Source organism: Osmia bicornis, chromosome 15 (genome assembly GCF_907164935.1).
Source record: "Osmia bicornis bicornis chromosome 15, iOsmBic2.1, whole genome shotgun sequence".
Classification (NCBI taxonomy): Eukaryota; Metazoa; Arthropoda; class Insecta; order Hymenoptera; family Megachilidae; genus Osmia; species Osmia bicornis.
Window position 1 is genome coordinate 4,527,069 of NC_060230.1, and position 27,178 is coordinate 4,554,246.

The 27,178-nt window shown below is 36.0% G+C and overlaps 4 protein-coding genes across 11 annotated transcripts; 3 read left to right on the forward strand and 1 right to left on the reverse strand.

Moving 5' to 3' along the window:
* Positions 1-2,280: 2,280 nt before the first annotated feature.
* LOC114878500 (kinesin-like protein KIF21A) lies at positions 2,281-11,705 on the forward strand. 2 transcript variants are annotated; one of them, XM_029192394.2, is made up of 16 exons: positions 2,281-2,641; positions 3,863-4,247; positions 4,318-4,764; positions 4,835-4,943; positions 5,017-5,519; positions 5,593-5,836; positions 5,913-6,814; positions 6,876-7,225; positions 7,304-7,492; positions 7,566-7,685; positions 8,671-8,839; positions 8,896-9,001; positions 9,072-9,626; positions 9,698-9,965; positions 10,151-10,362; positions 10,984-11,069. In XM_029192394.2, exons 1-15 carry the CDS (start codon positions 2,607-2,609, stop codon positions 10,221-10,223), a joined length of 4,455 nt encoding a protein of 1,484 aa, XP_029048227.1. In that variant the 5' UTR covers positions 2,281-2,606; the 3' UTR covers positions 10,224-10,362; positions 10,984-11,069. The 2 variants fall into 2 exon arrangements, with proteins under 2 accessions (XP_029048227.1, XP_029048226.1); XM_029192393.2 differs by lacking the exon at positions 10,151-10,362 and having other exon boundaries at positions 10,984-11,705.
* LOC114878503 (bifunctional arginine demethylase and lysyl-hydroxylase PSR) lies at positions 11,478-14,810 on the reverse strand. 5 transcript variants are annotated; one of them, XM_029192402.2, is made up of 7 exons: positions 13,542-14,084; positions 13,270-13,396; positions 12,872-13,077; positions 12,505-12,787; positions 12,089-12,444; positions 11,774-12,006; positions 11,478-11,643 (listed from the first exon to the last, which is right to left on the reverse strand). In XM_029192402.2, the coding sequence occupies exons 3-7, from the start codon at positions 13,007-13,009 to the stop codon at positions 11,616-11,618; spliced, it is 1,038 nt and encodes a 345-aa protein (XP_029048235.1). In that variant the 5' UTR covers positions 13,010-13,077; positions 13,270-13,396; positions 13,542-14,084; the 3' UTR covers positions 11,478-11,615. The 5 variants fall into 5 exon arrangements, with proteins under 5 accessions (XP_029048235.1, XP_029048234.1, XP_029048233.1 ...); XM_029192401.2 differs by having other exon boundaries at positions 13,305-13,436; XM_029192400.2 differs by having other exon boundaries at positions 13,270-13,436.
* A 290-nt stretch (positions 14,811-15,100) lies between these two features.
* LOC114878501 (histone-lysine N-methyltransferase, H3 lysine-79 specific) lies at positions 15,101-23,681 on the forward strand. 3 transcript variants are annotated; one of them, XR_003789756.2, is made up of 12 exons: positions 15,101-15,187; positions 15,773-15,952; positions 16,027-16,353; positions 16,445-16,712; positions 16,784-17,462; positions 17,536-18,007; positions 18,080-18,700; positions 18,780-19,207; positions 19,273-19,503; positions 19,581-19,831; positions 20,315-20,462; positions 21,119-21,201. XR_003789756.2 is itself a non-coding variant. In XM_029192396.2 (12 exons), exons 1-12 carry the CDS (start codon positions 15,110-15,112, stop codon positions 21,553-21,555), a joined length of 3,891 nt encoding a protein of 1,296 aa, XP_029048229.1. In that variant the 5' UTR covers positions 15,101-15,109; the 3' UTR covers positions 21,556-23,681. The 3 variants fall into 3 exon arrangements, 2 of the variants coding, with proteins under 2 accessions (XP_029048229.1, XP_029048228.1); XM_029192396.2 differs by lacking the exon at positions 20,315-20,462 and having other exon boundaries at positions 18,780-18,924; positions 19,006-19,207; positions 21,119-23,681; XM_029192395.2 differs by lacking the exon at positions 20,315-20,462 and having other exon boundaries at positions 21,119-23,681.
* An 87-nt stretch (positions 23,682-23,768) lies between these two features.
* Positions 23,769-27,057, forward strand: LOC114878502 (A disintegrin and metalloproteinase with thrombospondin motifs adt-2-like). Its single transcript, XM_029192397.2, has 4 exons — positions 23,769-24,353; positions 24,616-24,828; positions 24,902-25,668; positions 25,742-27,057. The coding sequence occupies exons 1-4, from the start codon at positions 24,246-24,248 to the stop codon at positions 26,916-26,918; spliced, it is 2,265 nt and encodes a 754-aa protein (XP_029048230.2). The 5' UTR covers positions 23,769-24,245; the 3' UTR covers positions 26,919-27,057.
* The last annotated feature ends 121 nt before the right edge of the window (positions 27,058-27,178 follow it).

Below are 27,178 nucleotides of genomic sequence, written 5' to 3' on the forward strand. Positions count from 1 at the left end.
GAGAAAATTGAATTGGTGTTGTACGAATATAGATTAATTACAATATATTTCGATAAACATTGCAATGCAGGATGAATAACAATATGAAAATGAAAATTCCGTAACGGAATTCTCTCGGTACGTTTGGTTATAATTTCTCATGGTTTCTCTGTAACGGTATACACTGCGAAGGTTTATTTAAACAGTTAAAATAAGTTCACTCATGAAAATAATATCGCTATTTTCCTGAACGTACGTTGCGCGTTCATCGTTTCCATCTAGTTTCATTTTCTGTTCATTGTTCCTAAAGTGGAACTTGTTTATTAAATGGGAAGTAAAAAATAGACACTTGTCTCGTTAAACCTAGTGATTACTACACATTCTAGGAATTTTAAATTTAATTCCAACTTGTCTGATATCCGGTATTCGCATGGTACACATTCTTGGACGCGCGATGGACTGACAGTAAAAAGGTACATAAGGTAAGAGATTTGGAGAGCCAGATGTTGTGCAAGGATTCTGCATCCTCGAGGCCGTTTCATGGGTCTTGTGGTAGAGCACCTTGCTCAAACCAAACAGCGTTGACCTCCTGCACCACAGAAATTCGATACTCCACGGAACCTCGTAATCTTAGTCCCTGTGTAATATCCTGTTCATCTATATTCTACCTTGTTCTAATTTTCAATTCTATCAAACAGTTAATAACCAACAATTTTTATTCCAAATCAAAAATGTTAGCAACAATTACTAACACAATATCATAGTAATTTGTAGGATTTGTAATTATTGCTTTTACATCATTTCAGTATTACTATTTGCTTTATCCTGCAGCTTTTTATCAAAAGTTTGCATATCCTGTAATAACTCCTCATACGATTGTTCATCCTTGCAGGTGGAATCTGAAGATCTGTTTAAAATACATAAATGATATGATAATCTTTAACTTCAACAAATTTATCACTTATATAATTACCCGCAGTTATATTTAGTGGAACACGTTTTGCATTGTGGATACGCTGCAAACGCTGCTTTGTCCAATCCATGTTCTTCAAATATTTTGTATTGATCGTACCAAATTCTTTTTGTTGGTACCGGAACAACTTGAATGGCATTGTCTCCCGAAAATATTTTGTCTACAAATGTTCATTAAAATAGTAATACACCTATTTAATGATCGAAATATAACCGATACCTGGTAATACTACGTAAGGTTTCAGGTTACTTTCGTTCTCCAAAAATTTCCAAAATTCTTTTGTCTTCATTCGTTGGCTATAACTAATGTTCCGATTGAATGGTAATTCCATACAATTTTCATTGCTTTGCGCCATGATTTTCAAATATATCAGCGCTGTTGATGGATGTTAAACGTAATTTCCGTTTGGAAATGTTACTAGAGCAATGGATACATATGAATCGGTCTTATAGTGACATTCAGTGCTATCATTATAGCTGAGTCGATAATGTAAAATTGCAACTATAGATAAAAAAAATTGGATAGAGCAATCATCTTATGTGAGTTCTTATCACATTATAAAAATAGTCGGTTTGAAAAACATTATTTCTCAGAAAGCTACATTATTCTGATTCCATATCCTGTAAATATCCTGTAAATTTGATACTTCCACTACTGATACTTATAATTCTAATGATTTTTTACAGATAAGAAGAAAGAAACTCCCTAAGTACAAGCCTAGAAGAAGTGCACTATATTAAAAAACATACTGCCTACGCCATATGACGGTAAACTGCTGAACTATGATCAAAAGCTGTCGATATTTTACCACTGCAACTTAAGGTGATGCTATCGTTGAAAACTTTACCGACAATCTCTAGAAAAATCCCTCGACGCGAGTTCTCAAATTACGTCGTCATTTCTAAACAGAATGCAAAAAAATTTGAGGGACGTGTTCAGGAGGCTCTAAAGAATATTAGTCTGGTCCTTATATTATCCAAATCGTCAAAAACTTATAAAATATTGAAATTGCTGTCTGTCAACGGTCAAGAAAATGGCGGATCGGACTCACCTGCATTGATTTATTCGTAATATAAACATTTCTACGAATCGTGTGCTACGATAAGAATCAATCATAAAAGTTCATAAATGATTTCTAGATAGGTCCATTTTTGCCGGTAATGTCACCTCGCTACTATTACCCGTGTCTACCCCCTTAACCAATGTTGGTATCTGAATCAATCATCAATTTCTTTTTTATCAACGCTGTATATTTTATCGATTAGAATCATCCGTTTCTTAAAACCCCCGACAGATGATGCTGTATGTTCACTTTATGCCATAAAGAATCAAAGATGTCTGTCATGTATGACTTCAGTCCAACATCCGTACAGTCCTTGGTCCGACGCGACTAGGATAGAAATTTTCTTTTCGTTATGAGAAATGTTTGAGTGGATTTTACGGTCCCCTGTGTGCGCGTTGACGACGAAAAATGCGGATATTTCATGGTCACCGCATTTAGTAACGCGTGCGCATTTATCGTATTCAAGTATCTCGAAGAATTATAGCCATCGCCTAATAGATTCGGCCTAATCTCAACAGTTTCTCGTTGATTTCCTCGCTGAAGTTTTACCGCTTTCGCATCTTAAGAAGTTGCACAATATTCCACATCGAAATGTCTGATGACACGAGTGTACGGGTCGCTGTGCGGTAAGTAATTTAATTCATTAAAGAAAAAGAATTCGCCAAAATGATTTTTTTAAAAGACGCTCTTCGATAGAACAGCTATACATATTGCCGTAATCTAGCAAGATGACTTGTGCAGTGACATCTGATAAGACCAACAATATTTGATAAATAATCATTTAAACATTACCGCGAAATATCATTTAAATTCAAAGCGTACATCCTTCGATCTTTTTAAGGCTACAGCTTTTTCCCCATTATTCTCATGAATTATGCACATTACAATACGCATGTTTTCCAGGGTATCTTATCTTATTTCTTTTTCGATCAGAAGTGTATTGTTACCGATTCAGTACTTAGGATTGTGAAAGTCATTGGTTCTTGTCACACTTTCACGATTTTAGAAAATTCATATGTACATGTAAGACAGTTCCGTATTTCAAAAGGACTACAGATTTCTCGTGATGTTTTTAATAAAATTATTCCGCGAATTATGGAAGAATTTATTACGTTTATGTCATAATTATTCGGTACGATGATGCAAGCTAATGTTTACGAAACCATCCTGCAGTAATTTTTCTAGGATTAATTTTATAAAATTTGTTGTGAAATATTTCTATTGACAATGTAAACTAAAACAAATTATATGCTGAATATTGTTTTTCCCTCGTTCCTCTCCTGTTCCTCATTTGTGTTTTCAATTTGAATATTGATTTTTTCTTATGTTACTTTGCCATTAGAATGTCATCCGTGTCTTATTCTACGCAGTACTGCATTGCAAACTTAAATCGCATAATATCTCCTTTTAAAGAGTAAAGTGCGTAGGCTTTATTACCGGTTGTATAAAGAACGCGTGCCTTGATTTCCGATGAATGAATTTTTCTCCTCCCACCGCATTCCCTTCGTTTCTACGTAACTTATTAAAAAAAAAAAATTCTGTTTATCTTCATGTTTTTGTCATTATTTTTATTAATTACCATTTGCCTTCCACGTGATTGTTATTTTGCTATTTCTTTTGTATTTTTTATGTCGCCATAGCGCGCGGTTTTCTGTATACCATATATACGGTAACAGCTGATCGATTCACATAACGTCGATTATGACATTCTATACGCAATCGTGATATAATACGATTGTATTACATATGCTTTGATTACCGCGCAAAAAATAAACATAAAATTTAGACGTTAAGAAAAATAATTGTAATTAATGCATAATTTTATTTTTTGTAATTGTTAATTACAGAATAAGGCCTCAGGTAGCGCGTGAAGTAATTGATATGTGTAGAATATGTACACAAGTACCTCCAGGGGAACCCCAGGTCTTTCTTGGACCAGACAAGGCCTTTACATATGATTATGTTTTTGATACCGGTATCGGGCAAAGCATAATTTATGAAACGTGTGTTGCACGTTTGGTAGAAGGTGCATTAGATGGATATAATGCGACCGTTCTTGCTTATGGCCAGACTGGCTCTGGCAAAACTTACACCATGGGCACTGGATTTGATGTAGAAGTCGACCAAACTGTGGTTGGCATTATCCCCAGAGCTATTAGACACTTGTTTGATGGGATTGTAGAGAAACAGAAATATGCCAGGGAATGTGCACAAATGCCTCCAGAGTTTAAGGTTTGACACCCTTTGCTTAAGAAAAGTTAATATCAAAATTATTTAATGTTTAATGAAAATTTTGTAACAGGTTACTGCCCAATTTTTGGAATTGTATAATGAAGACTTAAAGGATTTATTGGAACCTGGTGGACCTAGAGGTGGTGCTAGAATTCATGAAGATACTTCTGGCAACATACATTTAGCTGGAGTAGAACCAAGAATTGTAACTAGTCCAGAACAAGCCTTAGAATATTTAAGACTGGGAGCATTGTCGCGTACAACTGGATCTACCCAAATGAATACTCAGTCATCAAGATCGCATGCAATCTTTACATTGCATATAAAGCAACAGAGATACATCAAAGTTGAAGATCCAGATGCTGATGTTGATACAAGTGGCACAGAACCAGCAAGTGAATTTGAAACTTTAACTGCAAAGTTTCATTTTGTTGATTTAGCTGGTTCAGAAAGATTAAAGAGAACCGGTGCCACTGGAGATAGAGCAAAGGAGGGGATATCTATAAATTGTGGATTGGTAAGATTTTTATGATCTTATACATACGTTTAAGAAAGCAGTAATCAGTTATTTTTATCATCCACTATAGTTGGCTCTGGGTAATGTAATTTCTGCGCTTGGGGACAAGGCAAAAAAGGCTCTACATGTTCCATACAGAGATTCAAAACTGACTAGATTACTCCAAGATTCACTAGGAGGTAATATAGTGTTAAGTAAAGATTGTTGTACTTGATAATAATGTATCAATAAAATTATACTTAATGGTTGCAGGCAATAGTCAAACTGTTATGATAGCGTGTGTCTCGCCAAGTGACAGAGATTTTATGGAAACTTTAAGTACCCTTAAGTATGCGAATAGAGCGAGGAATATTAAGAACAAAGTCACAATTAACCAAGATAAGAGCTCAAGAACAATTGCTTCTCTTCGGCGAGAAATTCAGCAACTTCAATTAGAATTAATGGAATACAGACAAGGCAAAAGGGTTGTCGGAGAGGATGGTGTAAACGATGCTTGGCATGAAAATCAAATGTTAAATAGTGAATTGCAAAGTCTTCGTACTAGAGTAAAAGCTCTTTCGGAAACAGTTGAAGCACTGACGGCAAAGAATGTTCTTCTGCTGGCAGAAAAAGCTACTGGTCAGTGGGTATCAACGGATGGAAATAGCGAAGTAACAAGTTTAGTACAAGGATACGTTCGAGAGATAGAAGAGTTAAGGGCTCGCCTTTTGGAAGCAGAGGCTATGTATCAGCAGCTAAAGAAACGACAGATGCAGGTATATCATAATTCGTAAGAAACATCATATTAGATCTGTCCTCGTATTATTTTCATGTACCACATCTGTATAGGTCAATGCAGCAAATCCTTATGGCGATTCTGGATATATATGTCATAGCGATTCTGTGTCGATATTAAACGATGCTAAGAAAGAGGTTCAGAAAGAAATTGAAGCTTTAACCGCGTTACGAGAACAACATGCACAGACTATTAACACTGCCAGTAAAACAGGGGATGAAGGAGAAGGCGATGATACAGAAATGGCTCAAGATTCTGTGAGCGAAGACGAATCGGATGACGATTCTGATAGGAAAGGTATGTTTGGAGTTTGTATCGTTAAAAATAATTGATTACAGTATTTAAAAATCAATCGAGACATAATACTTTGTAGAAGAGGATGAAGAAGAAGAAGCGATGGGCCGTGAATTAGAAGCGTTAACATCAGACATCGATGTAAAACAACGATTAATACAAGAACTTGAACTCTCCCAAAGACGCTTGCAAACGATGAAACAACATTATGAAGATAAGCTTGCTCAGCTACAAGCACGAATTAAAGATACCCAGGAAGAAAGAGATAAGGTATTACACTCTTTGCAACAGCAACCGACCCCGCAAACAGAAAAGGTAAAAAAATTACGCGACGAATACGAGAAGAAACTTTCTGCCATGCAAAAGGAAATGCAACTTTTAAAGTCTGCAAAGAAAGAGCACGCGAGGTTGCTTAAAAATCAATCTCAGAATGAAAATAGGTTAAGAGGATTAAGAAACGAATTGGCAGAGATGAAGCGAGCAAAAGTGAAGCTTCTAAATAAAATGCGCGAGGAGGCGCAGAGACACAAAGAGAATGAACTAAGACGAAATAGGGAAATAGCACAACTGCGGAAGGAGAGTAGAAAGAATGCGAATATGATTCGTACGCTTGAGGCTGATAAAAGAATGAAAGAGGTGGTGCTTAGACGCAAACAAGAAGAAGTATCGGCATTGAGAAAAAGGGACAGAGGCCTAAGCCTGAAAGCTGCGGGGAGAGCACCGCCTAAACCGATTAATCCAAAGGCATTGAAACAGAGGTGGCAAACGTTCGAGAGAACTATCGCGAAGCAAGCATTGGCTAAACAAGCTGCAGCAGAAACGGAGAGAGAAATGGAAAGGCTTCTTCAAGAACGAGAAGAGTTGGGTAGGGAACTAGAAAAGCTTCAGAAGCACAGAAATATTATAGCAAGTTCAAGAGGAGATACGAGTGACATCGACGAAGAGATTGATAATGTCAAAAGTAAAATTAGTTATTTGCAGGTAAACATATTTTCATTTAAACAATGTGTTATTGGCATCTTTTTGATAATGTTTCTTACAGGATAGCATTGCCGAATGTCAACGTGACATGGTGGAAATGGGCGATGGAGAAGCTGAAGGCGAACCCGGTGTCGAAGCGCTTATATCGACGATTCAGTCAGTAGACGAAGCTCAATATTTATTACAAAGAATGCTAGCATTCACCGTGGAACAAAGTTGCGTAGCCGCTCAAAAACAACACGAAATTCGTGATATGGAATCGCGATTAAATCAAGTTGCACAAGAAAGTGATGTACAACATCAGTTGCTAGAACACGTATTACGAGATCGAGATCTATTGTCTCTTACAAATAATCATCACAATACGTCGAATTATAGTCCTCTAAGTTCAAGAAGCTCGTCGCCAGATAAGTATGTAACGTTCTATTTTTTTATTATTATAAAAGGTAAATATTATATTAATGGTATTTGATTTACTTGAAATATTAGTGAAAATTATAATCAAGTTATATTTGGAGAAGAGAAACAACGTAATAATAAAGTAAGAAGAAGAACTACACAACCTCAGGAACTTCTTTATGGCGTTCAAGCCAGTCAGGATAATTTGAAGACAGAAGATCAAAGTCAGAATCATAATCATCCACTCACGAGAGTACCGAGTGCGCCTGGTAGTTTAAAGTAGGTACAACGTTTTACTGATTTTTAAATAAATTTTACGATTTTGCAACACATAAGTATTCACGTTTACCAGGGGTTTAGTATTAACAAGAAGTCAGCATAGTATAGGTGGTGGATCTCCGACTTTAAGTCGGCGCGATAGCACATCGCCAAGGCCATTGCGACGACCGCTTCACCCAGGTGGAGGCTCCATGTGAGTGATAATTCTGCAGCACGTTTTTATGTTTGTATTTTTTACGTATCTCTGTCTTGATGCACTGTTCTATGCACTACTGGTTAAATTGTTCTCTTAAAGAAGCTTGTATCATTCTCAAACAGATGCATTAATTGTTTTATGATAAAACTGCAAAACAAAAGGAATATTACTGCTCGGAAGAAACATATATTTTATGATTTAATTAATTTAAATATTATGTTGTTTGTTATTTCTTATTTACATTTGCACAAAAAATTTCTATCATTTTATTTTGTTCGTATTAATTGTTTATTAAATACAGCTACTAATGTACAAATTATACTACAAGGAAAAGTCTAACTTGAATTAAAATGCATTTAAAACTTCAATACATATTCGAAAACGTTGTTTGTAATAATAATACTTTGTTTAATATTGTTATTACTTGTATTCGATTAAGATTGTTTTAATTTAACATATTTAATGTATTATATTTATATATTTCTATTGTTTTGGAATATAAATATGTATAAATTTCAGAAAAATTTCTAATGTACGAAATATGTCGTTTCGTGTAAAGATCATGAATTTGTATATATGTAAACAGTTATTTTGTACACATAATTATTAATAAATAAAAGCACACACATTCAATGTGCACTTATGACAATACTTATGAAAAGACCCTTTTGGTGGATCATTGTTTTCTTGTTTTAATTACTCTTTAATAAATCATGTACATTTTTTCATTGATTATACATTATTAAAATGCTCTAATTCTATCAAGATTAATGTATAATATTATATTGCATCATAATATATACCAAAGTTAATACACTTACAATCTAATAATCCAAGTATTAATTAAATTTCAATCAATAATTTTGTTTTATAATGATGCACTTGCACGAGTTACATTGTTTCAAGTCGATATAGTTGGCAGAATTAGAACTGACAAAAAACTTAGCTAACTAACACGCTAACATAACAAACCCTCAACTAGGGAACAGGTAGCTCATACAGACGTGTCATCACCACCTGGATCACCAACTACCTACCGACGATTCAACAGTCGAGAAGAAAACGTTTTCTCTAGGCTAACTGCGAGTAGGCAACCAGCATCAACAGAACCACAGCCTATGAAAGGAATTATTTCTCAGTATCAAGGCAAGGTAAATTAATGGAACTCAACAATTTTCTTTAATTCTTATTATACAATTCTTTTCAGATACAACCAAGAGCGGTTTTACATTGTTCTCATGTAGCAGAGGGACACAGTAAAGCTGTTTTAACAATGTGTGCAACTGCAGATTTACTATTCAGTGGTTCAAAAGGTACAAATTAATATTAATGAATTCTAGCTTCAAACCAGTTAAAAGTTCATTGTATACAATATTATTTTAGACCGGACTGTTAAAGTATGGGATCTAGGAACAGGAATTGAAAACCTTACACTAACTGGTCATCCAAATAACGTAGTTGCAGTAAAATACTCTCCACTACATGATTTATTATTCAGCGTTTCTTCAGCTTATGTAAAAGTTTGGGATTTGAGAGCGGGCAACAATTGTATTAAAACTCTATATTCGTCCGGCCAAGTACAGAGTGGGCCGATTACGTTATCAACAACATCTAGGATGCTCCAACTTCCTGTTGGTGAAACAACCATCAATGATTTGGTACTTAGTACCGACGAACAAGAATTATATACTGCATCCAGTGATAAAGTTAGAGTATGGGATCTTCGTAAATTAACGTGTACTGGAAGATTAAGTACACCACACACGGCAGCAGTAATGTGTTTGGCTGTTGCGGAGGATGGTAAAGTGATAACAGGCAGCAAAGATCATTTGATATCCCTTGTTGAACCAAATACATCCGGTCAGTCGATCAGCCTGGCACCACCACATTATGATGGTGTCCAATGTTTAACAACTTGCGATTCAACCTTATTTTCTGGTACATCTTTGTCGAATTTATTTTCTTATTTTATATGGTAAGGTTGTGTTCAATTATAATTGATGTTATAGGGTCGAGGGATATGTGTATTAAACGCTGGGATCTGAGCAGGATGGAATTAGTCCAGTCGCTAAATAATGCGCACAAAGATTGGATTTTAGGCTTGTGTATGGTTAACAGTGGAACTGTAATGATATCAGGTTGTCGAGGAGGAACATTGAAGGCATGGTCTGTACCAAAGGATCAAGGGGAATGTAGTCCAATAGGGGAAGTCAGAGCGCATGGTTCTGCTATTAATGCTGTAATAACTAATCAGCAACACATTTTCACTGCAAGCAAGTAAGTAATCTTTTTATGTTATTATTTATGTTAAACTGATCCGAAGCATACTGAAAGTACTTGAATTACGACGGAATTCAAATGCTTGATTATATGCAGTATTCAATTTATTTTAAACGTGTGCTTGGGTTCAGTATTTATCCGAATTTTCTTAGATAGAATAACGTCTGAAATATTGATTGCAGTTCTGGGGAGGTGAAGCTGTGGCGTATTCCCGATTCCTCAATATCCATGTCTATTTCCACAGTTTCTCTTTAACTTATCTTTTTACTTTGCTGCATATTATTTTTTTGCATTTATAGGTTGTTGATGTGGTAATGCGCATGCCTGTCTAGACACACTTTGCTGTTATTCAAAAGTGTGTGGACATGTCTGTCATAAAAGACCTGATATAAATGTAATTAAACAAAATTCTAATTCTTTAACAGATAACTATTAATAATTAACAATGTATTTAATTGTTCCTCTGTTTAGCAATCTTTTAAAATTATTTTTTTATAAGAAACTTATTCCTTTTTTTTTTTTTTTAATGCTTCAAACACTATACAAGGTGTCCGACTACGGGTGGACATCCTTTGAAGGGGCACAGCTACCACCCCCTCAAAAGATGCCTACCAGTAGCCGAACACTTGGTATATAATGCCAGTATTAAACTTATTCGGTTTTAATGAAAATCGGAAATGCACATTAGACTATTATACTTTTTGTTTTTATTGAAAATAATATGAAAAATTTATTTATTTTTGTTTAAACTATGTATATGAAGTATTGCTTTTTAAAAGTACTTGCGTGATTTAGTAGAAAAACTACCATTAATAGTGTGATTGCGATTACGAATGCATTGGATGTAAAAGACTATGTTTGACTGAATGAATTTTGTAGTAATGAATAACATTTTTTAATCATAATCTTGTATATCTATTAAACATGAGAATTTAATTTAATTTTTTATTACTTTGCTTCTATGTTGTTTACACTCCAATTTGGTGCTTTGCATGGTTACTACGTCGACGTGAAGTGACGGAACGGTGAAGCTGTGGAACTACTGTAAGAGAGATGCAAGAACTTTCCAGAGAAGCAACTCATTGAAAAGTTAATACATGCACCTGAGATAATGTATTTATTTTATGACTATAATATTTTTTATTTATTTGTTAATTTATAACACGATAGAATATTAATATGATAATTTGAAATGATAATGCACCTGACTTATTGCTTGCTGGTTTTGATATTTTATTTTTTGTGAACATGTATGTATAAATGTGTTTTTTGTTTTTACATGTCTTGTAACTTCAGTTTTGTATGTTACCGTCTTATATTATTTAATATAAGTATCAAATATTAATTGAATTTATAAACGACTTTTAAACAATAAACAGAAACATTTTTCATATAAATAATATACGGTCCAAGAACGTCATATTAAAGATTGAATTTAGCAAAAATTAAGTGCATTATCGCGAGGTAGTTCAGCATAGGATTGAAACAAATTTATTTAATAAGAACAAATTTGGTATTACCTAGCATTTATTTTATTATGAACATTAAGGTGGTAATAATTATAATATTTACTTTTAGTACAAACAATAATTGTTGATTAATACTGTACAGTCTGAGGTCTCTGTAGGTCCCAAATGCTTGATATTGTCAGGGTTGGCTGTTATTTAGTTTTCTTCTAAAAATTTAAAAACAGTATTATGCTTAATTATATTTATAATTATAAAAAATAAATTGATTGACTGATATTAAATGTGGTCTCTTTACAGTCTGTAAAATATATATATAATAAAACATCGAACACATACCTTTTCTTCTTTTTGTGAGTTGTCAGTGATTCTTGACCACTATCATCAGCACTATCTTCTGATTGACTACTACTACTACTACTCGAGGAGCTACTTGAAGAACCACTAGAAGAATCACTGGCAACACCCGTATCTTCTTTTACATCTATTGTTTCAGCAAGTGTTGCCAATTCTGGTTCTTTATCCCTGAGTACTTTTAACCATTTACGTGATAATTTTGGTCTTCCCCGCACCTATAAACAAGTTATTACGATATGTTTAAAATCCTAGAATTATAAGAATATAACGCACGGCTATATATTCGTAAATTCTTACAGTTTTATGCCATACTACTGGAAAATTTGTACGAGAACAGAAGTTCTGAGTAACTGCTATAGTATCATCGAGATTTAAAACAACATGCCACCAACCACCAGGAACAAACACAGTTTCACCCGGATTTTGTAAAACCTCTATTGGTAAACAATCTTGTGGCCAAGTAGGTAACTTTGTACGAGGATAAATAATAGAAAACCACGTAATAGCTTCATCTCTTTGTTTACCCCCTTCAGCTGCAGTTACTTTGAGAAGCTCTCTAGGGGTGTGTGTAGGAAAGAGACACCATCTTTTGTGTCCCGAAATCAGTGCATTCCAGGCACTGGTTCCTAATGGATCTATGTGTATCCCAGTACCTGTTTTTACATTATTTATTAATAATATGTTTTCATCCTAAATGTAACGAAAATACTTACCAGACCTAGCAGGTCCCATAACGAACCAGCGATATGGCGGTCTCCTGTGCTCACCAGCATATTGAAAAAGGTCATCGCGGAAATACAAAGGTATAACATAATCTTCTAACAATTTTTTTCGTCTCGGATGTTCACCAAAGGAACTATCAAAGATGTACAAAGGTGAATCATCTTCATTATTAAGCATATAACGTACATAGTATTTCATCTTCATTTTTACACTATATCCTTCATTATCTTCTCCACATTTAAATTTTTGATTTCTGTATTTTTTGACTAATCTCTGTATGTTAACAGAAAACCATTACCAACAGCTTATTAATAATGTATTATACATTTGAAAATTATAAATCATATGATTATGAACCTCTATAGTCCACTTGTATTGGGCTTTCCAGCCATTTTGAACACCTTGAATTATCACAGGCTTGTAAGGTTTCTCATATTTTTCTATAAATTCTTCTGTAGATACTTTGGATTCTTCTATACGATCTACATTGTCCATAACGTTCCAAAAAGGTTCAAAATTTTTACTGTAGCCATGTTGAGTCCAAGCTACCTTATCTCCAAGTTCTAAACAAAATACTTCATTTCAGTAAGAAAATAAATATTGTCTTAAATAGAATGGGACATTTTAACACAAGAATAACTTATTTTGTATAAGTAAGAGACTTTATTAACATTTAATGTTTATATGTATTATTGATACTTTATGACAATGAATACTTTATCCACATGTAAAGGTTGAATTAGTTAACTATTTACATATAAGTGCATCGTATTATACTGTATCATAATACTTTCAGTAAATTTGGAGTTACATCATCCAAGGTCGGCAAAGACAGTTCGTTCTTGTATCACATTTCCAAATTCTGTTTATAATGACGAGCATCTTAAGAAGACAAACGTTGTCTCAATTACTTCTAGTGATACTAGTAATATAAAATAAGTTGTGAAGAAAGATTGTTTTGTTACAACTAATTTACGTCCATATCACGTCAACGTATAGGTTATGAATTAGGTTATGACATGTTTACCTGGTCTAGCCTTTCTTTTAACCTCTTTGATCCTTTTTTTTGCACGGTGATCTAACTTCAGTTCATCTGTCATGGCTACACGTTTATTATATTATCTAATTAACCTACTTTCAATATATTTACAATTTACAATCAAGAAATACACGCAACACGTCATTCAGTGGTAACTGTACTTCTTAGTTCGCATAAATCCCGTAAGATGCATCAAAATATCACCCGATTTTTGATACATTCGGTAGAAATTTTTATCAATAGCTGGAGTGAAACACAGTTCTTTATTTTCATTTCATGCTACAAAATTTTGACAAATATACTTCCGGTGTTTTGAACATCTTTCTTCTTAATGACAGTAATAATATAAACCAATACAATGTCAAGTTCTATACAAAGTCTACAGAGGCGCTGATCCTTGCACGTGACTGCCTACGTGACAAATACCATGTTCTACCAATAGATCACCCTATAGATATAATTGCGTTTCTATACCGCAGTTCACCAAAGTCCATAACTGCGAAAGACCAGTTTTCGTTCTTTGCGCATCTCCAGTACGCATCTTCGCTCTGATTGGCGATACTCCCAAACGAAGTGGAAAGCGATTAGCAGAGAGCTCGGTGCGTTCCCCCACCATCCTCCAACCTGCGCGTCGGAGTTATAGACTCTGGTGAACTGCGGTATAGAAATATCAATATCAAAACTTTTACTTTAATAAATACATAACGGTACGTACACCATTTTTTATTCAACCCACGATAAGTTCAACTACCAAAAAAAATATATCATGCAGATGACATATACTTTGGTAATTATCATTTTTTTCCGACAAATAGATTTTTATAATTCCAAACACGTATTATCGCATTATGGTATAATATTCCACAGGATGATCTGTAACAATTGCATCGATTTAGTTAATGAATTGTAATATATCTAATGAATCTGTCATTTTATTAGAAACAGATGATTGAAGGATACAAAATAATAACACAAGCAAGAAAATTGTACCCGCGGTCGAAAGTTCAACGGTTCCCCGGACGCATGCGCATTAAAATAAGTTGGCGCGGAACACCCGGATGTGCTGCCGCATGAACACGGTACGGTAGAAGGAAGAGGCATGACGCCATGTTTTGATGTCGTCATCCCCCCCCAAACCGCTGTTTCTGCGAGCAGCACAATAGTCTGTCAGTGTTTTTCTGTTGTGTACCTCGTGTTCTGTGTTCCTGGTGGCCGTTTTGGCGTGCCTCCCTGGCCCTCTCCATCGTCACGTCGAAATTGAATGCTCGCCTTCGAGGCAGAGAGGCTTGGTCCCTGTGAGTTGACGGTCGCTGAAGGTGGCCCTTCGTGTCTTTTCATGTCCGGGGAAGTAACCGCGGAGCGGGGGGGGTCCACGAGCGTCGTCTACGTGGTGGTAGTGTCCTAGTGCGGGGAGGACGAGAAACCACCGATCCTCCACCGAACGGTTTATTCGAGTGGTTACGTCACACAATCCTTAGCTGGGCATTCGGAGGAAACGATTTACTAAAGAAGTGGACGACGACGACGACGGGGACGAGGACGACGGCCCTGCTAAAATGGAGCTGCGCCTGCATTCGCCAGCCGGAGCAGAACCGATCGTCTATCAATGGCCCCTTACCTCCGGATCCGGATCTGTAAGTTGAAAATTTGATAATTGCGCACTCGAGATTATTGACTCCGAGAAATACATGATATTTCGTATTGAGAGCTGGCTGTGTATGACCTGTCTTTTATCCCACATTCTCACAGCTGATCGTACATCTATCGCACGACGCGAAATCATTGCTCCGTTATTTTGTCATGCTGTCACGTTTATTTTAGTTTATAATCCCACAATTTTTTAGTATTTCTTATTTTTCGTATCGTTTAAATATTCATGATTATCTGTATACACAACATAAAAGGTATTAAACAAGGATGAAGATTGCTGACATTTTTGTAAATTTTGTAAACATTTTATGATTCTTTCATTGCTCAATCATATTTTAATAAAATGTTTTGTTCTCATGTAATACATAATACCATTGGTTTTATATATTGTGTCAACTTCTATGTGATGTTTGTTAGGAAAAAGATATTATTGTTTGAAAATATTGTACACTAATAAAGCAATTTGAAGTAAAGTGTGTTTATTTCTTTTAAGATAATGCTTCTGTTGTTATGCATAAAAATTATAAAATTTAATTGAACCGAATCTAATTGAATTTTATTAATTGTAGGATCGACACGATGGTGCACTTGATGTTGTCGAAACAATGCGGTGGGTTTGTGAGGATTTGCCAGATTTGAAGCTACCATTGGAGAACAATATTTTGTGTGATTATGACACTAGAAATTATGAAAGTATGAAAAATTTATGCGACAGATTCAATAGAGCAATCGATAGTTTAGTTCAATTGGTAAGTTGGTATTTTAAAATTATTCAGTTGTCATTTAATATTGCCATAATTAATTGTCAACTAATCAAATATAGGAAAAAGGTACTAGTTTACCATCTCAGAGGCTGAATAAGAGACCTAGTAGAGGTTTATTAAGGCATATACTTCAACAGACATATAATCAAGCAGTGGTGGAACCTGATAAATTAAATCAGTATGAACCCTTTTCACCAGAAGTGTACGGCGAAACAAGTTATGAGCTAGTATGTCAAATGATCGATCAGATTGATGTAACAGATGATGATGTATTTGTTGATTTGGGATCTGGAGTTGGTCAGGTGGTTCTTCAAATGGCAGCAGCAACTTTGTGCAAAATTTGCGTTGGCGTTGAGAGAGCTGATGTACCTTCGAGATATGCACAGGTATGCTGTTCTTTTAACAGGTTTCTAGCACTGTCATCTAGTAATCGCAATTTTTTATGTGTACAAGCTTCTTATTTCTGTCAAATATTAGAGTATGGAAGTAAACTTTCGTAAATGGTTGAATTGGTATGGAAAAAGATGCGGCGAATATCGTTTGGTAAAAGGCGATTTTTTAGCTGACGAACATCGTGAAAGCATTACTGGAGCTACAATAGTATTTGTCAATAATTTTGCATTCGGTCCGACGGTGGATCATCAGCTGAAAGAGCGGTTTGCCGACTTGAGAGACGGTGCACGTATTGTTTCGTCAAAATCATTTTGTCCCCTCAACTTTCGTATAACGGATAGAAATCTTAGCGGTAATGTGCTTCGTTTCAATGAATCGAAGTAACGCACATGTGGTTAATTAATTGATTTTCTTTATTTTCAGATATTGGTACAATAATGCACGTCTCAGAAATGTCGCCGCTAAAGGGTTCTGTATCTTGGACTGGTAAACCAGTGTCTTATTATTTACACGTAATTGATCGTACCAAGTTAGAACGTTATTTCCACCGTTTAAAAAATAATAAACAAGGTGGCGATGAAAACTCTGATTCTGTGATAAATAACACTGCCAGCAATAGTAATAAGATAACAAATAGGAACGAGAGAGGTGATAGAGCTAAACGAGATCTGTCGAGGCAGTTAGATAGTCCAAACCATTCTGAACAACAAGGAACGAATAGTGATTCAGATTTAGATGAGAATAATATTAAAAATCGTCGGCAACCAAATAAAATTCGTAGGAAGTTAAATAGGAAAACGAATGGTATTACGAGGCCTCCGACTAGAGGCAGACAGAGGGGAAGAGGTGTGAAGAAATCTAAGCCGAAGAAAGCGATTAATATTTCTGGTTTAGATTTGTTGCATAGTCAAACGTTACTTAGCACATCTCCTCAAGCTTTGGGAAAGAAACCTCCACCCGCGCCTGGTTGTGTGGATCAACAGCTGTCTTCGTTGTCACTTTCTTTACAATCACATTCCACCTCTGTGCATGAAGAACTTAGTATACCACCTGCTCCGTCCGCTACTCCATATGCTTTACAAATACTTTTGGACTTGTATAGGTATATGTTTGTCTTTTAAACTAATGTACGTTACATATGAAAAGAATTTCTATAAAATAATTTTCATTAACAGGGACCAATTCATGCTCATGTTAGAATCAATGAGAACTCCTTCGTATAGAGTATCAGTCAATACGGATATTGCAAAAGAAAGAGAAAGAAATTCCAAATTACAATCAAGAGCGGCTCAATTAGAGAAACAAATAAAGGTACTAATTGATGATAGCGTAGCGCTTTTAAAGGCACGAATGACCGAGTTAGGTATAAATGCAACATCGCCGGGTGATTTACTTGCGAAAGCTAAGGAAATAGTTCTTAGACATAAACAGTTGCAAGCTAAAGCAAGTAAGCTACAGGCACAAGTTGCGTCTATGGAAAGTGAACAGTCGAGATTGACTGCGATTAGGCACCAGGAACTACAAGAGAAATATACCAGTCTTACAAATACAAACGGTATATCGAATCCACCGCAACCGCTTACTCAAGATTACATCTTGAAAGAAATCTCCGCGACGTTGTCTCAACGCAAAAGATTGCATTGTCAAGTAATTATTTTTCTTCTCGAGTATGTAACAAAGTACCAGCCGTGTCTAATTTGAATTCTGATAAATTTATAGGTATCCAAATTGGAACATGAACTGAATGTATTAGAAAGAGCGAGCAACGAGAAACAAGTTGCTGCAATTGCTCAACAACAACGAGAAGCGGCGAACACGAAACATTCGCAAAATCAACACCATCATCAGCAACAAAACGGCAAGAGCGGTTCGTCGCGGAAAAATAGAGAGGGTCGCTCTAGATCGCAAGAGTGGCCCGATGTTCCCGATATCGGAAAAATACAGGAAAACAATCCAGAAATATTGGCACAAAAGATTTTAGAAACAGGAAGGCAAATAGAAGCTGGTCGAATACTGAACAGACAGAACACTAACGCTAGTAACAATTCGAGAACTAGACTGCCTCAAGCTTCTCTCAGTTTTTCTACCACCCCGTCGTCCATCTCATCTTCACAATTGCAAGCAAATAATAAAGAAACAAGTAGAACTCAGGAACCTCCTAGAGTTGCAAATTTTGAAGATAGGTTAAAGAGTATTATTACAAGCGTGTTGAACGAGGATCAACAAAATAGAAATAAGCAACAACAAATGCAGCTACAGGTGCAATTACAAAATCAGACTGAATCAGATAGGAAGCGTATCGCATTGCCACAGAATGTTTCTACTCCTGATTATACACAGGTAAGTATGAGTATAATATGCCCGTGTGATATCTCTTGTACATGTGTAATATATCAGTTAAATAAAATTATACCCATAGGTTTCGCCTGCAAAATTAGCACTTCGCCGTCACCTTTCTCAAGAACGTCTTTCTTCTCACTTAACGCCGTCTGATAGGTCAACAATCGACTCCAGGCAGTCGAGTCACGACAATCGTATTGTAACAGGGGGAAACGGATTGCTTGGTACTAGAACAATTGGTGATTTGGTCAGTGGTGAAATAGAGAGGACACTAGAAATATCTAATCAATCTATAATAAATGCAGCTGTTGATATGAGCGCAATGATAAGGCCGGAGACTGTGTATTCTCCCATTAGTAGACCAGCTAGCGCGGAGGGTGATGCTGGTTTATCGACTCTCGCGCATGTTGCGAGTTACGCTCCAACTTCCTCAGCAGTTTCGACGTGTACTCCTACTACTACTTCAAGATCATCCGTATTGTTCACTCCGGTTACACAACCACAAAGGTATTGTATAATATGTTATTTTATTGTGTTTACGAGATAATTTCATGTTATAATTTCTTATTTAGATACACACCAGTTCAATTACCTCGCGCAGACATCAAGCCTTATCATGAGTCGTATTTCTCCGACAATCCTCAGTCGCTTGCGCAAGCTCATCCTCCACCGTCGTTGCATTCATCACAAGCTGTATCGAACGGCGAACTTTTACCAGTAGAAGGATTAGCTGCATCTTTACATGCCCGTATATTAAATAATCACAATACGAAAACCGAGCCAATGCTTTCTACAAGTAGAAGGTATTGGAATTTTTACATTTTTATTTAAAAGTAAAAGAACCATCATTGTCTACTAATGTGTGCTATTTTTTCAATAGATTTCAACCGTATCCTCGGTATGCAACCAGCAGTAACAGTAATGGCAGTACAACGGCAAATGGTATCGTAACAGCCATTTGCCAATCACAACCTTCAGTGTCAGTAAAGACAGAAGCAGTTGTATCGTCAGTAAGCACAAGCGGAGCACCGTTAAGTCCTCTTGTAGAACCGCATTCAAATACGTCTACACCATTAGTTGACGAACCCCAAATGACAACGCAGAGACAACGAAACGGTATCGGTGACGACGGTAAGCAGAATGTATTATGTTTTTTAAGCTGTTTTTAATTATGCGTTCTATCGAATTATTCAAGTAGGAAATGCTTCGGAATGTACATATCCAAGTTCTGAAATATGCTTCCTGAACTGGCTGTAAGAAGAGACATCAATATATTTTCAGTTTTTATAAATATATTCCTAAGTTTAGTTTTATTACCCACTTTGGTAATGGAAATTAAAAATCTTGTGATGGACTAGAAAAGACTACAGTTAGATCTGTGATTATTATTTACCAGATATACAATTTATTTACACTTTTAAACCTTTACTATACAAAACTTTTACTAAACACTCTGCTTTACCCTTTTAAAACACTGTCGTTATTAGTTTCTGCTATGCATCTTCCAATAGTTTTTTTTTTTTTTTTTTGCACTAATGGTTTATCTTATCTTATGGAGCTGGTACTTAATCTTTATTTATATTTATTTTTGTTGTTGTTTGCTGTATTTGTTAGATGCACTGTAGCTGTTTGTTGGTTAGATCTGTCTGTCACATACTCAATCTCACTCCCAACCCTTGAAGCTTGTTTTATTAGAGATTGAGACACGTTCAGAGGAGAAATGAAAAAGTACGGCTGCCTGTGGGTTGGTTCGTGGTTGCTGGTGAGTTATCCCACAGGGGTTGTTCAAAATTTTTTTTTTTATCGTTATTACAGCCAAAGTTATAGATTATTTTAGCAACAAATACAGATAATGTATGTATTTTATTCTAATAGAGGTGTAAAATTTATTTGAAGTATTTCCATGAAAATAAGCCAGACTCGATAAATCTATATATTTACAGCCGACCTGTGCATACAAAGAACAAGCAAAGCATGTTAGATTTACACAGAAACATTATATCCTTTAGTTGATGGGCTTTTGTAATTTTGGTGCATGCTTGTTTGCATGATAGTATAATATACTAAATGCGATTAATATAATGTTCTCTTCATTGAGTACTTGTACATATTGTACAAGAAAAAATGAAGTGTAGATTATAAGGTAGTATCCATGATACATACACATATTTACCAAGTTAGTAATCTTAATCTCCACTATTCCTCCTCTTCTTTAGAATTATTTTAAGTTTGAAATATTTGACAAATCTCTTAACTTTTGTATTATAATACTTATGATTTTAGCATGTACATAACTGAATACGTTTATAGGAAACCATAAAGATAAAATGAAAAGGGTTATTGGCTTATTTTTATGAAAATCTGTTGTACCGTCTTACTGTACACGAACGGTACGACTAAAACGAATTTGTTTTGCAGATGGCGAGGCGGATTGGCAAGATCGTATCAGTTCTGGATTCGATAGACTGGTTGCATTTGCATCTACGGAACTAGACAAACGAAGAAGATCAACAGAGGGAGTGAACACGAGTCCTGATAGTGGATTAGGATCAGATAGTACCGTAACGGGTCCTCCACCGGTGATCCCTTCACCCGACGAAGCGCTAGGACCTCCACGTACACCTTCACCAACCAGTCCTCGTCCACCAAATCCTTCCAACAGTAGTACAGGAAGCACATCCTCAGTGCCTCTAAAATATCAACGTCAATCAGATCCGGAACGACATCATTTTAAGAAGAAATTTTTTCATAGAGACTGGAACAATTCTGGAAGTACCAGTAAGTTTCGTCCAAAAGGGAAGGATTGGGATTGGAATCATTCTGGACAATGGCCTTCAAATGACGAACAATCTTAATTTAATTTTTTTATGCACAGCATCTTCAAATGACTATATCAAGCTTCTAATGAATTCTCTTATGGTTGTTAGGTTTGCAGAAATAACAAAAAATGTCGTCTATTTTTTTTTCTTTTATTTTTAGTTATGGATATATCGTTTCTTCTCTTGAAAGAAATGTTATTTCGTTATGTAGTGTGGTGTTAAATTAATTCTTAATCATCGAGAGGAGTACAACGTTGCAGTACATTGCACGCTTCTAGCTCGAGTATAGTTTCTTTTATTATTCGTTTCACATTAAACGAAGCAATTTTGTCTGACTATTAAACAAACTGTCGAGCCCTGTCGTTTTGTTTCATCGTATTTCGTTAGTAGAAAATTATATTTATTTGACACACGATCAGTGCGAGGCTATATATAGTACGAAATCAAGTTTATATTTCATTCGTAAAACAAATCTAATTAATATTTAACCGTGTACAGGCGTATATTGAAAAGTGAAGGTTGGAAAAAACACACTGTTATACATTACTCACCGATAAGCATTTTAACTTAATATTAATTAGTAACTACACTTTTTGGTGAACAAATTTAGGAAATAATCATTATCAATTTGATATGTGACACGGTGAGAATGTGTTTGCCTTCATAAATATATGCTGATACCATAGAGATTATATTCCTCGAAAGGGATAGAAGTAAACGATTTGTAACCGGCACGTCTATAATAATTATGGTACATATCTGTTACATGTTAAATGTAATAGAGAAAGAAAACAAAGTGCTGTGTAAAGGATGTATCATGTATTATGGATGTTGCGGGTAAAACGTTTAGCTGATAAACAAAAAAAAAAAAAAGAAAAAAAGAAAAAGTGAAAAAGAAGCTACCAAAACCTACGTGTGTTCGTAGCAAATATCCGCTGCAAATTTTATACGCGGCTCCATGTATCTTCCGATTGTTTCTGGAAGATACATATCGAAGTGTTCACTGTTGCTCATGAATTGTATGACGACAGACAGCGAAAAAATAGTCATTTCACTAACTGGAAGTTAAATTTAATTCATCCTCTTATTTTTGTTTTGTCTTTCTCTTTTTTCGTTGGCACAAATTTACTCACGAAGATTTGTAAGATTGTGCAGAATATCCAAAGAATAATAATCCTCTCTCTGCGAGTGTTGAATAGGAAATTTTCCAGCAATTTGATCGGATTTAACAAATGTCGCTGGTGAATTCGAAATGATTTGTAAATAGATAGAACGCGACTTAACGAAACGGTGCGCGTTTACAATGTATAAAAAAAAAAAATCGATTCCTTTTTTTAGTCATTGTGTCGTATATAGAAAGTTGTAAAGAGAAAAAAAAGCCGAGCAAAATGTCGTGAGTTAATTCTGTAAAAAGGACGAGGAAAGAACGAAAAAAGAAATCAAACGCTCGCCGTATAATTATTGTAATTAATTGTCGAATTATTTAATAATCCCCTTATACATTAAATACATATAATGAATAACGATATGTAGGCATTCGCCAAGTTTAGCGTGTTTACATACACTGCCGAATCTTCTATTAATTTTATTATTGATCATAATTATTATTTATTGTTTTTATTGAAATATTTTAATACTAAGGTTTTTTGTAACAAGCATATTATCTCATTCATTCCTACCTTCCATTTGCGATCATTTTTATTCATCTCGATTAGAAAATCATGATAATTAATATTGTACCCGTTACCATATTTCTCAATTTCTTCAACGAGGGAATTTAGGAAAGGAACAGAGTATAGAATGGTAGATACGTTTTTCTAAGCGTGAAAGAGAAATTTTATTAATCATGTTGCCCGATTGTGTTAATCGTTGTCTATGCAATACTTCTTTTGTAAACGATAGCTAAAGGAACGCTAGCACTTTTATAGTAATCATTCGTTCATTTGTTGCGTGAGCGAATAATGGTTGAGATATATACAATAAAAGAAAAATGATCGTAACACGATTTTATAGGGTCGACAAGCAGATGTAAACAGTATCTCTGTAGATATAATGCAACAAAGTACAAAGTTCTACCTGAACAGATTATATTTCATACCAGTATCTGTTTTGTACATCGAGTAATCAATAATGCATTAAAATATACCACATTTTTATCTTAATTTAGTAAATTTTTAACCGTTCCATGATAATGCTATTATCATATAATAAAACAAAATAGATATGTATGTAGAATGTGTTAAAAGAAAAGGATCTAAAGTTTTAAGGATTTTGTTATCTCAGAGGGGTAATAATTGATTCTAATCAACGTGGATCCTAAAACTAATTATGTCAAAAATACTGATTTCAGGATTTAATGTTGATTAATCGTTTTCTTATTTCTCTAATGAATACCATAGACCCCCTAAGGTATTAGATCCTTCTTCTTCATCGCCTTTTTTTATTTTGTCAAATATAACTGTCCCTATTTGTATTCCGTTTCCTACACGCGATACGCGTTAATGTAAATTCGTTGTATTATTACTTGATTCATTCAAATCTCGATGTCAATGACATTTCCGATACAGGTGCCAGCATGCATCTTGCATTGTATAATGCATTTGCAAAGATAAACGCGTTATACGGGTTTCGCAATTCATATGCACCCACACGCATCCGTATGAATATATAAAGAACAAGTTTGTTGTTATTCTAAGTACTTGAACTTGAATTTCAAAGCGTGTAATATGGCCTTCGCATTAGAGACCGTGTTGCTGATGTTGTTCGGTGCTGTATACAGTAGAGACACCGAAATTGTTTTGTTGCAATTATGGAACGCAAATGAAAACGCAGAGGTAGTGATTTAATTTGATAGAAATTTAATATAAATTATTATTACATTTCGTATTACATTTTCGTACATGGTAAGATATACTTAGGTAATACTTGTGGCCTTTGGAAACGGGAATTACACATGCCATCTAAAGGCATGCTGGTTATTACATAATTCGATCAGAGTTAAAAGTCTTAATGGTCGACTTTCCTACCAGAAGCTTCGAAACAACCTTATCAATTAAAGCTTACGTAACGAGGCTTGAACGAGTTAATAAATTACAGGTGCCTCTAAGTTTCAAAGCTTTCGATCGGTCAGTCGACTTAAAGTTACGTAGGAACGACAAAATTGTAGCGCCTCAATTTCGAGTTTGGAAGCACAACGATGAAGACGTTGTGGAAGAATTACCAAAACTTAGCAACCCTATCTCCTGTCATTATCTTCATAGAGACGACTTTAGCTCGGCGGCGATAAGTCTTTGCAAAGGAAACGGGATGGTTAGTATAACAAAAATATCTGGTTCCTTAGAAAAGTGGACAGCCGGTAAAGTAGTATTCTTTCATATCGCAGCATGGTCTTGTGTTTTTGGAGAACATCACCTTAGAGATTACACCGCTCCAGGATGAAGATACTTTATTCTTAAATGATCATTATATCAGACAGCGTTCAGAAACCTTGGGAGAGCCTCATATCGTCAAGAGAGCCCAAGGTTCTGCTCTATTTTTTGAAGACCAACCGAGGTATTACGAATGGCTGGACAATGACTTGATGAAACTTGAGGAAACAAGAGAACCCCTCGAGAATACCGTCCAGAATGATGCATTAACCTTAGAATTGGCGGTGTTCTTCGACGAGGCTGGATACAACCTCTTCTCGCCATTTTTCAACAGAAACGACGAAGAAGTTCGCGATATGCTTCTAGCGTACATAAATGGCGTACAAGCGATTTATCATCACCCAAGTTTGGGAACCACCATAGATATCTCTTTGGTGCGGTTAGAAATCATGCAGAAACAGCCGCGTGATCTTCCGCACCATGACGGGGAGAGAGGTCGTCTGTTGGATTCGTTTTGCAGTTATGCAATGAAAAAGAATCCTGATGAATATCATCCTAACCATTGGGACATGGGACTATACGTTTCCGGTCTGGACTTTTATGTTGTTGAAGCTGGGCGGAAGAATAGTGCCACTATGGGACTAGCAGTGGTAGGAGGATTGTGCATCGATCGATATTCTTGCGTTATCGCTGAATTAGGTGTAACCAATCAATTTGGAAAACCATTTCCATCAGCAGGGTTTACCTCTGTCTATATAGCCGCGCATGAGATTGGACACAAGTAAGTGTACAGTTGCGTGCAACTTAAGTTTTCTTTATTAAAGAAAGGACTTAACCACTGTCCTGGCTTTCAGCCTAGGGATGCACCACGACTCCACTGGAAATACGTGTCCAAAGGACGGGTACATAATGTCCCCGAGCAGAGGGTTGCACGGTGAGACCATCTGGTCGGATTGCAGTCGCGACCTGGCGCAAAGGTTATCTTACACGAAACTATGTCTCACGGATAGGCCGACCGCTCAAACGAATCCTCACCTGGATCACGCTCGATTCTATGATTTACCGGGCAGAGAATGGACCGGTAAAAAGCAGTGCGAATTTCTGTTGCGCGATAAAGACGCCAGCGTCGCCACGTGGTACAAAGCGTGCGAGTCCCTGCAATGCAAGACTCCGCACAGAAGCGGTTACTACTTCGCTGGACCGGCGTTGGATGGAACTTACTGTGCGCCAGGAAAAGAATGCCGCGGCGGTGATTGTAAGAATATTTTGCAGATTCATCCAGGATCGGAGAAACCGTTCGTTCAAACGGGAGGTTGGAGCGAATGGAGAACCGGCTCCTGCGGCAGCGGTTGTCTTTCCAAGTCCACCGGTGCTCAGACTAGGCAACGATTCTGTAACAATCCAACCCCTATGAACACGGTAATCGGTTGCGAGGGTGCTCGTTACGACGTTGTTCTTTGCAAAGACGATCATCTTTGCAAGAAGAATCGCAAGAGCATCGTCGAGTTCGCGGCGCTGAAATGTGCAGAGTTCAGCGAAAGATTGCCAGAATTAGATGGCAAGGGTGGCGGTCTACAGGCGCCTCACGAACGCGAAAGACCATGGATGGCCTGCGCTATATTCTGTCGACGAAAAGACATAGCATCTTATTACACTCCGCGCGTGGAATTAAACGACCTTGGCCTTGACCCATACTTTCCAGATGGGACATGGTGCCACGCCGAGGAGGGACAAAATTATTTTTGTCGCCAGCATCACTGTTTGCCGGAGACCTTTCGTTTCGAGAAAATAATCTTGCAGGATCGTCAACAGATCGACGAAGATATAGAATTTGGTCCCCAGAATGCTCATCCCGGTGGGCTTGGTCTCGATGATCAAATAATTAAGTATCTTAGCCTAGGGTCGGATGGTTTGCCTCTCTTGACCTCTTTGTCGCACAGTATTGGATTTCCACCGGACGAGGACGAATGGATCGATAAAGATTACGTTGAGTTCGCGAAAAGCACTGAAGATGTCTTTAGAGTTATCTAGTTGGATGAGAAATTAGCGTGATTGATTCTTTTCGTTACCATGAATTGAATGAATTTCTTATTTTTCTAAGATAAAAGGTTTGGAACAGTTGGTAGAAAGTCAAAACATATACAGGATATTTTTGTGGTGTCTACTTTTATCTGCTGGTTATTATTATCTAGTCCCTTCTTTTACTTCACGTATACAGTATAAATATAAGCATGTCGATACAGTTCAAAATCGTATACCAATATTATACATACATATACATATACGTATAT

Coding starts and splice junctions, on each gene's coding strand:
- LOC114878503 (XM_029192398.2), bottom strand. CDS start 13,614: ATGACAGATGAACTGAAGTTAGATCACCGTGCAAAAAAAAGGATCAAA. Junction 12,445..12,504: donor TATGGGACCTGCTAGGTCTG/GTAAGTATTTTC, acceptor ATGTAAAAACAG/GTACTGGGATACACATAGAT. Junction 12,007..12,088: donor CAGTAGTATGGCATAAAACT/GTAAGAATTTAC, acceptor ACTTGTTTATAG/GTGCGGGGAAGACCAAAATT.
- LOC114878502 (XM_029192397.2), top strand. CDS start 24,246: ATGGCCTTCGCATTAGAGACCGTGTTGCTGATGTTGTTCGGTGCTGTA. Junction 24,354..24,615: donor ACGCAAATGAAAACGCAGAG/GTAGTGATTTAA, acceptor AATAAATTACAG/GTGCCTCTAAGTTTCAAAGC. Junction 25,669..25,741: donor GCGCATGAGATTGGACACAA/GTAAGTGTACAG, acceptor CCTGGCTTTCAG/CCTAGGGATGCACCACGACT.
- LOC114878501 (XM_029192395.2), top strand. CDS start 15,110: ATGGAGCTGCGCCTGCATTCGCCAGCCGGAGCAGAACCGATCGTCTAT. Junction 16,354..16,444: donor TACCTTCGAGATATGCACAG/GTATGCTGTTCT, acceptor GTCAAATATTAG/AGTATGGAAGTAAACTTTCG. Junction 18,701..18,779: donor CTACTCCTGATTATACACAG/GTAAGTATGAGT, acceptor TTATACCCATAG/GTTTCGCCTGCAAAATTAGC.
- LOC114878500 (XM_029192393.2), top strand. CDS start 2,607: ATGTCTGATGACACGAGTGTACGGGTCGCTGTGCG. Junction 4,944..5,016: donor ACTCCAAGATTCACTAGGAG/GTAATATAGTGT, acceptor TAATGGTTGCAG/GCAATAGTCAAACTGTTATG. Junction 7,493..7,565: donor AGTGCGCCTGGTAGTTTAAA/GTAGGTACAACG, acceptor CACGTTTACCAG/GGGTTTAGTATTAACAAGAA.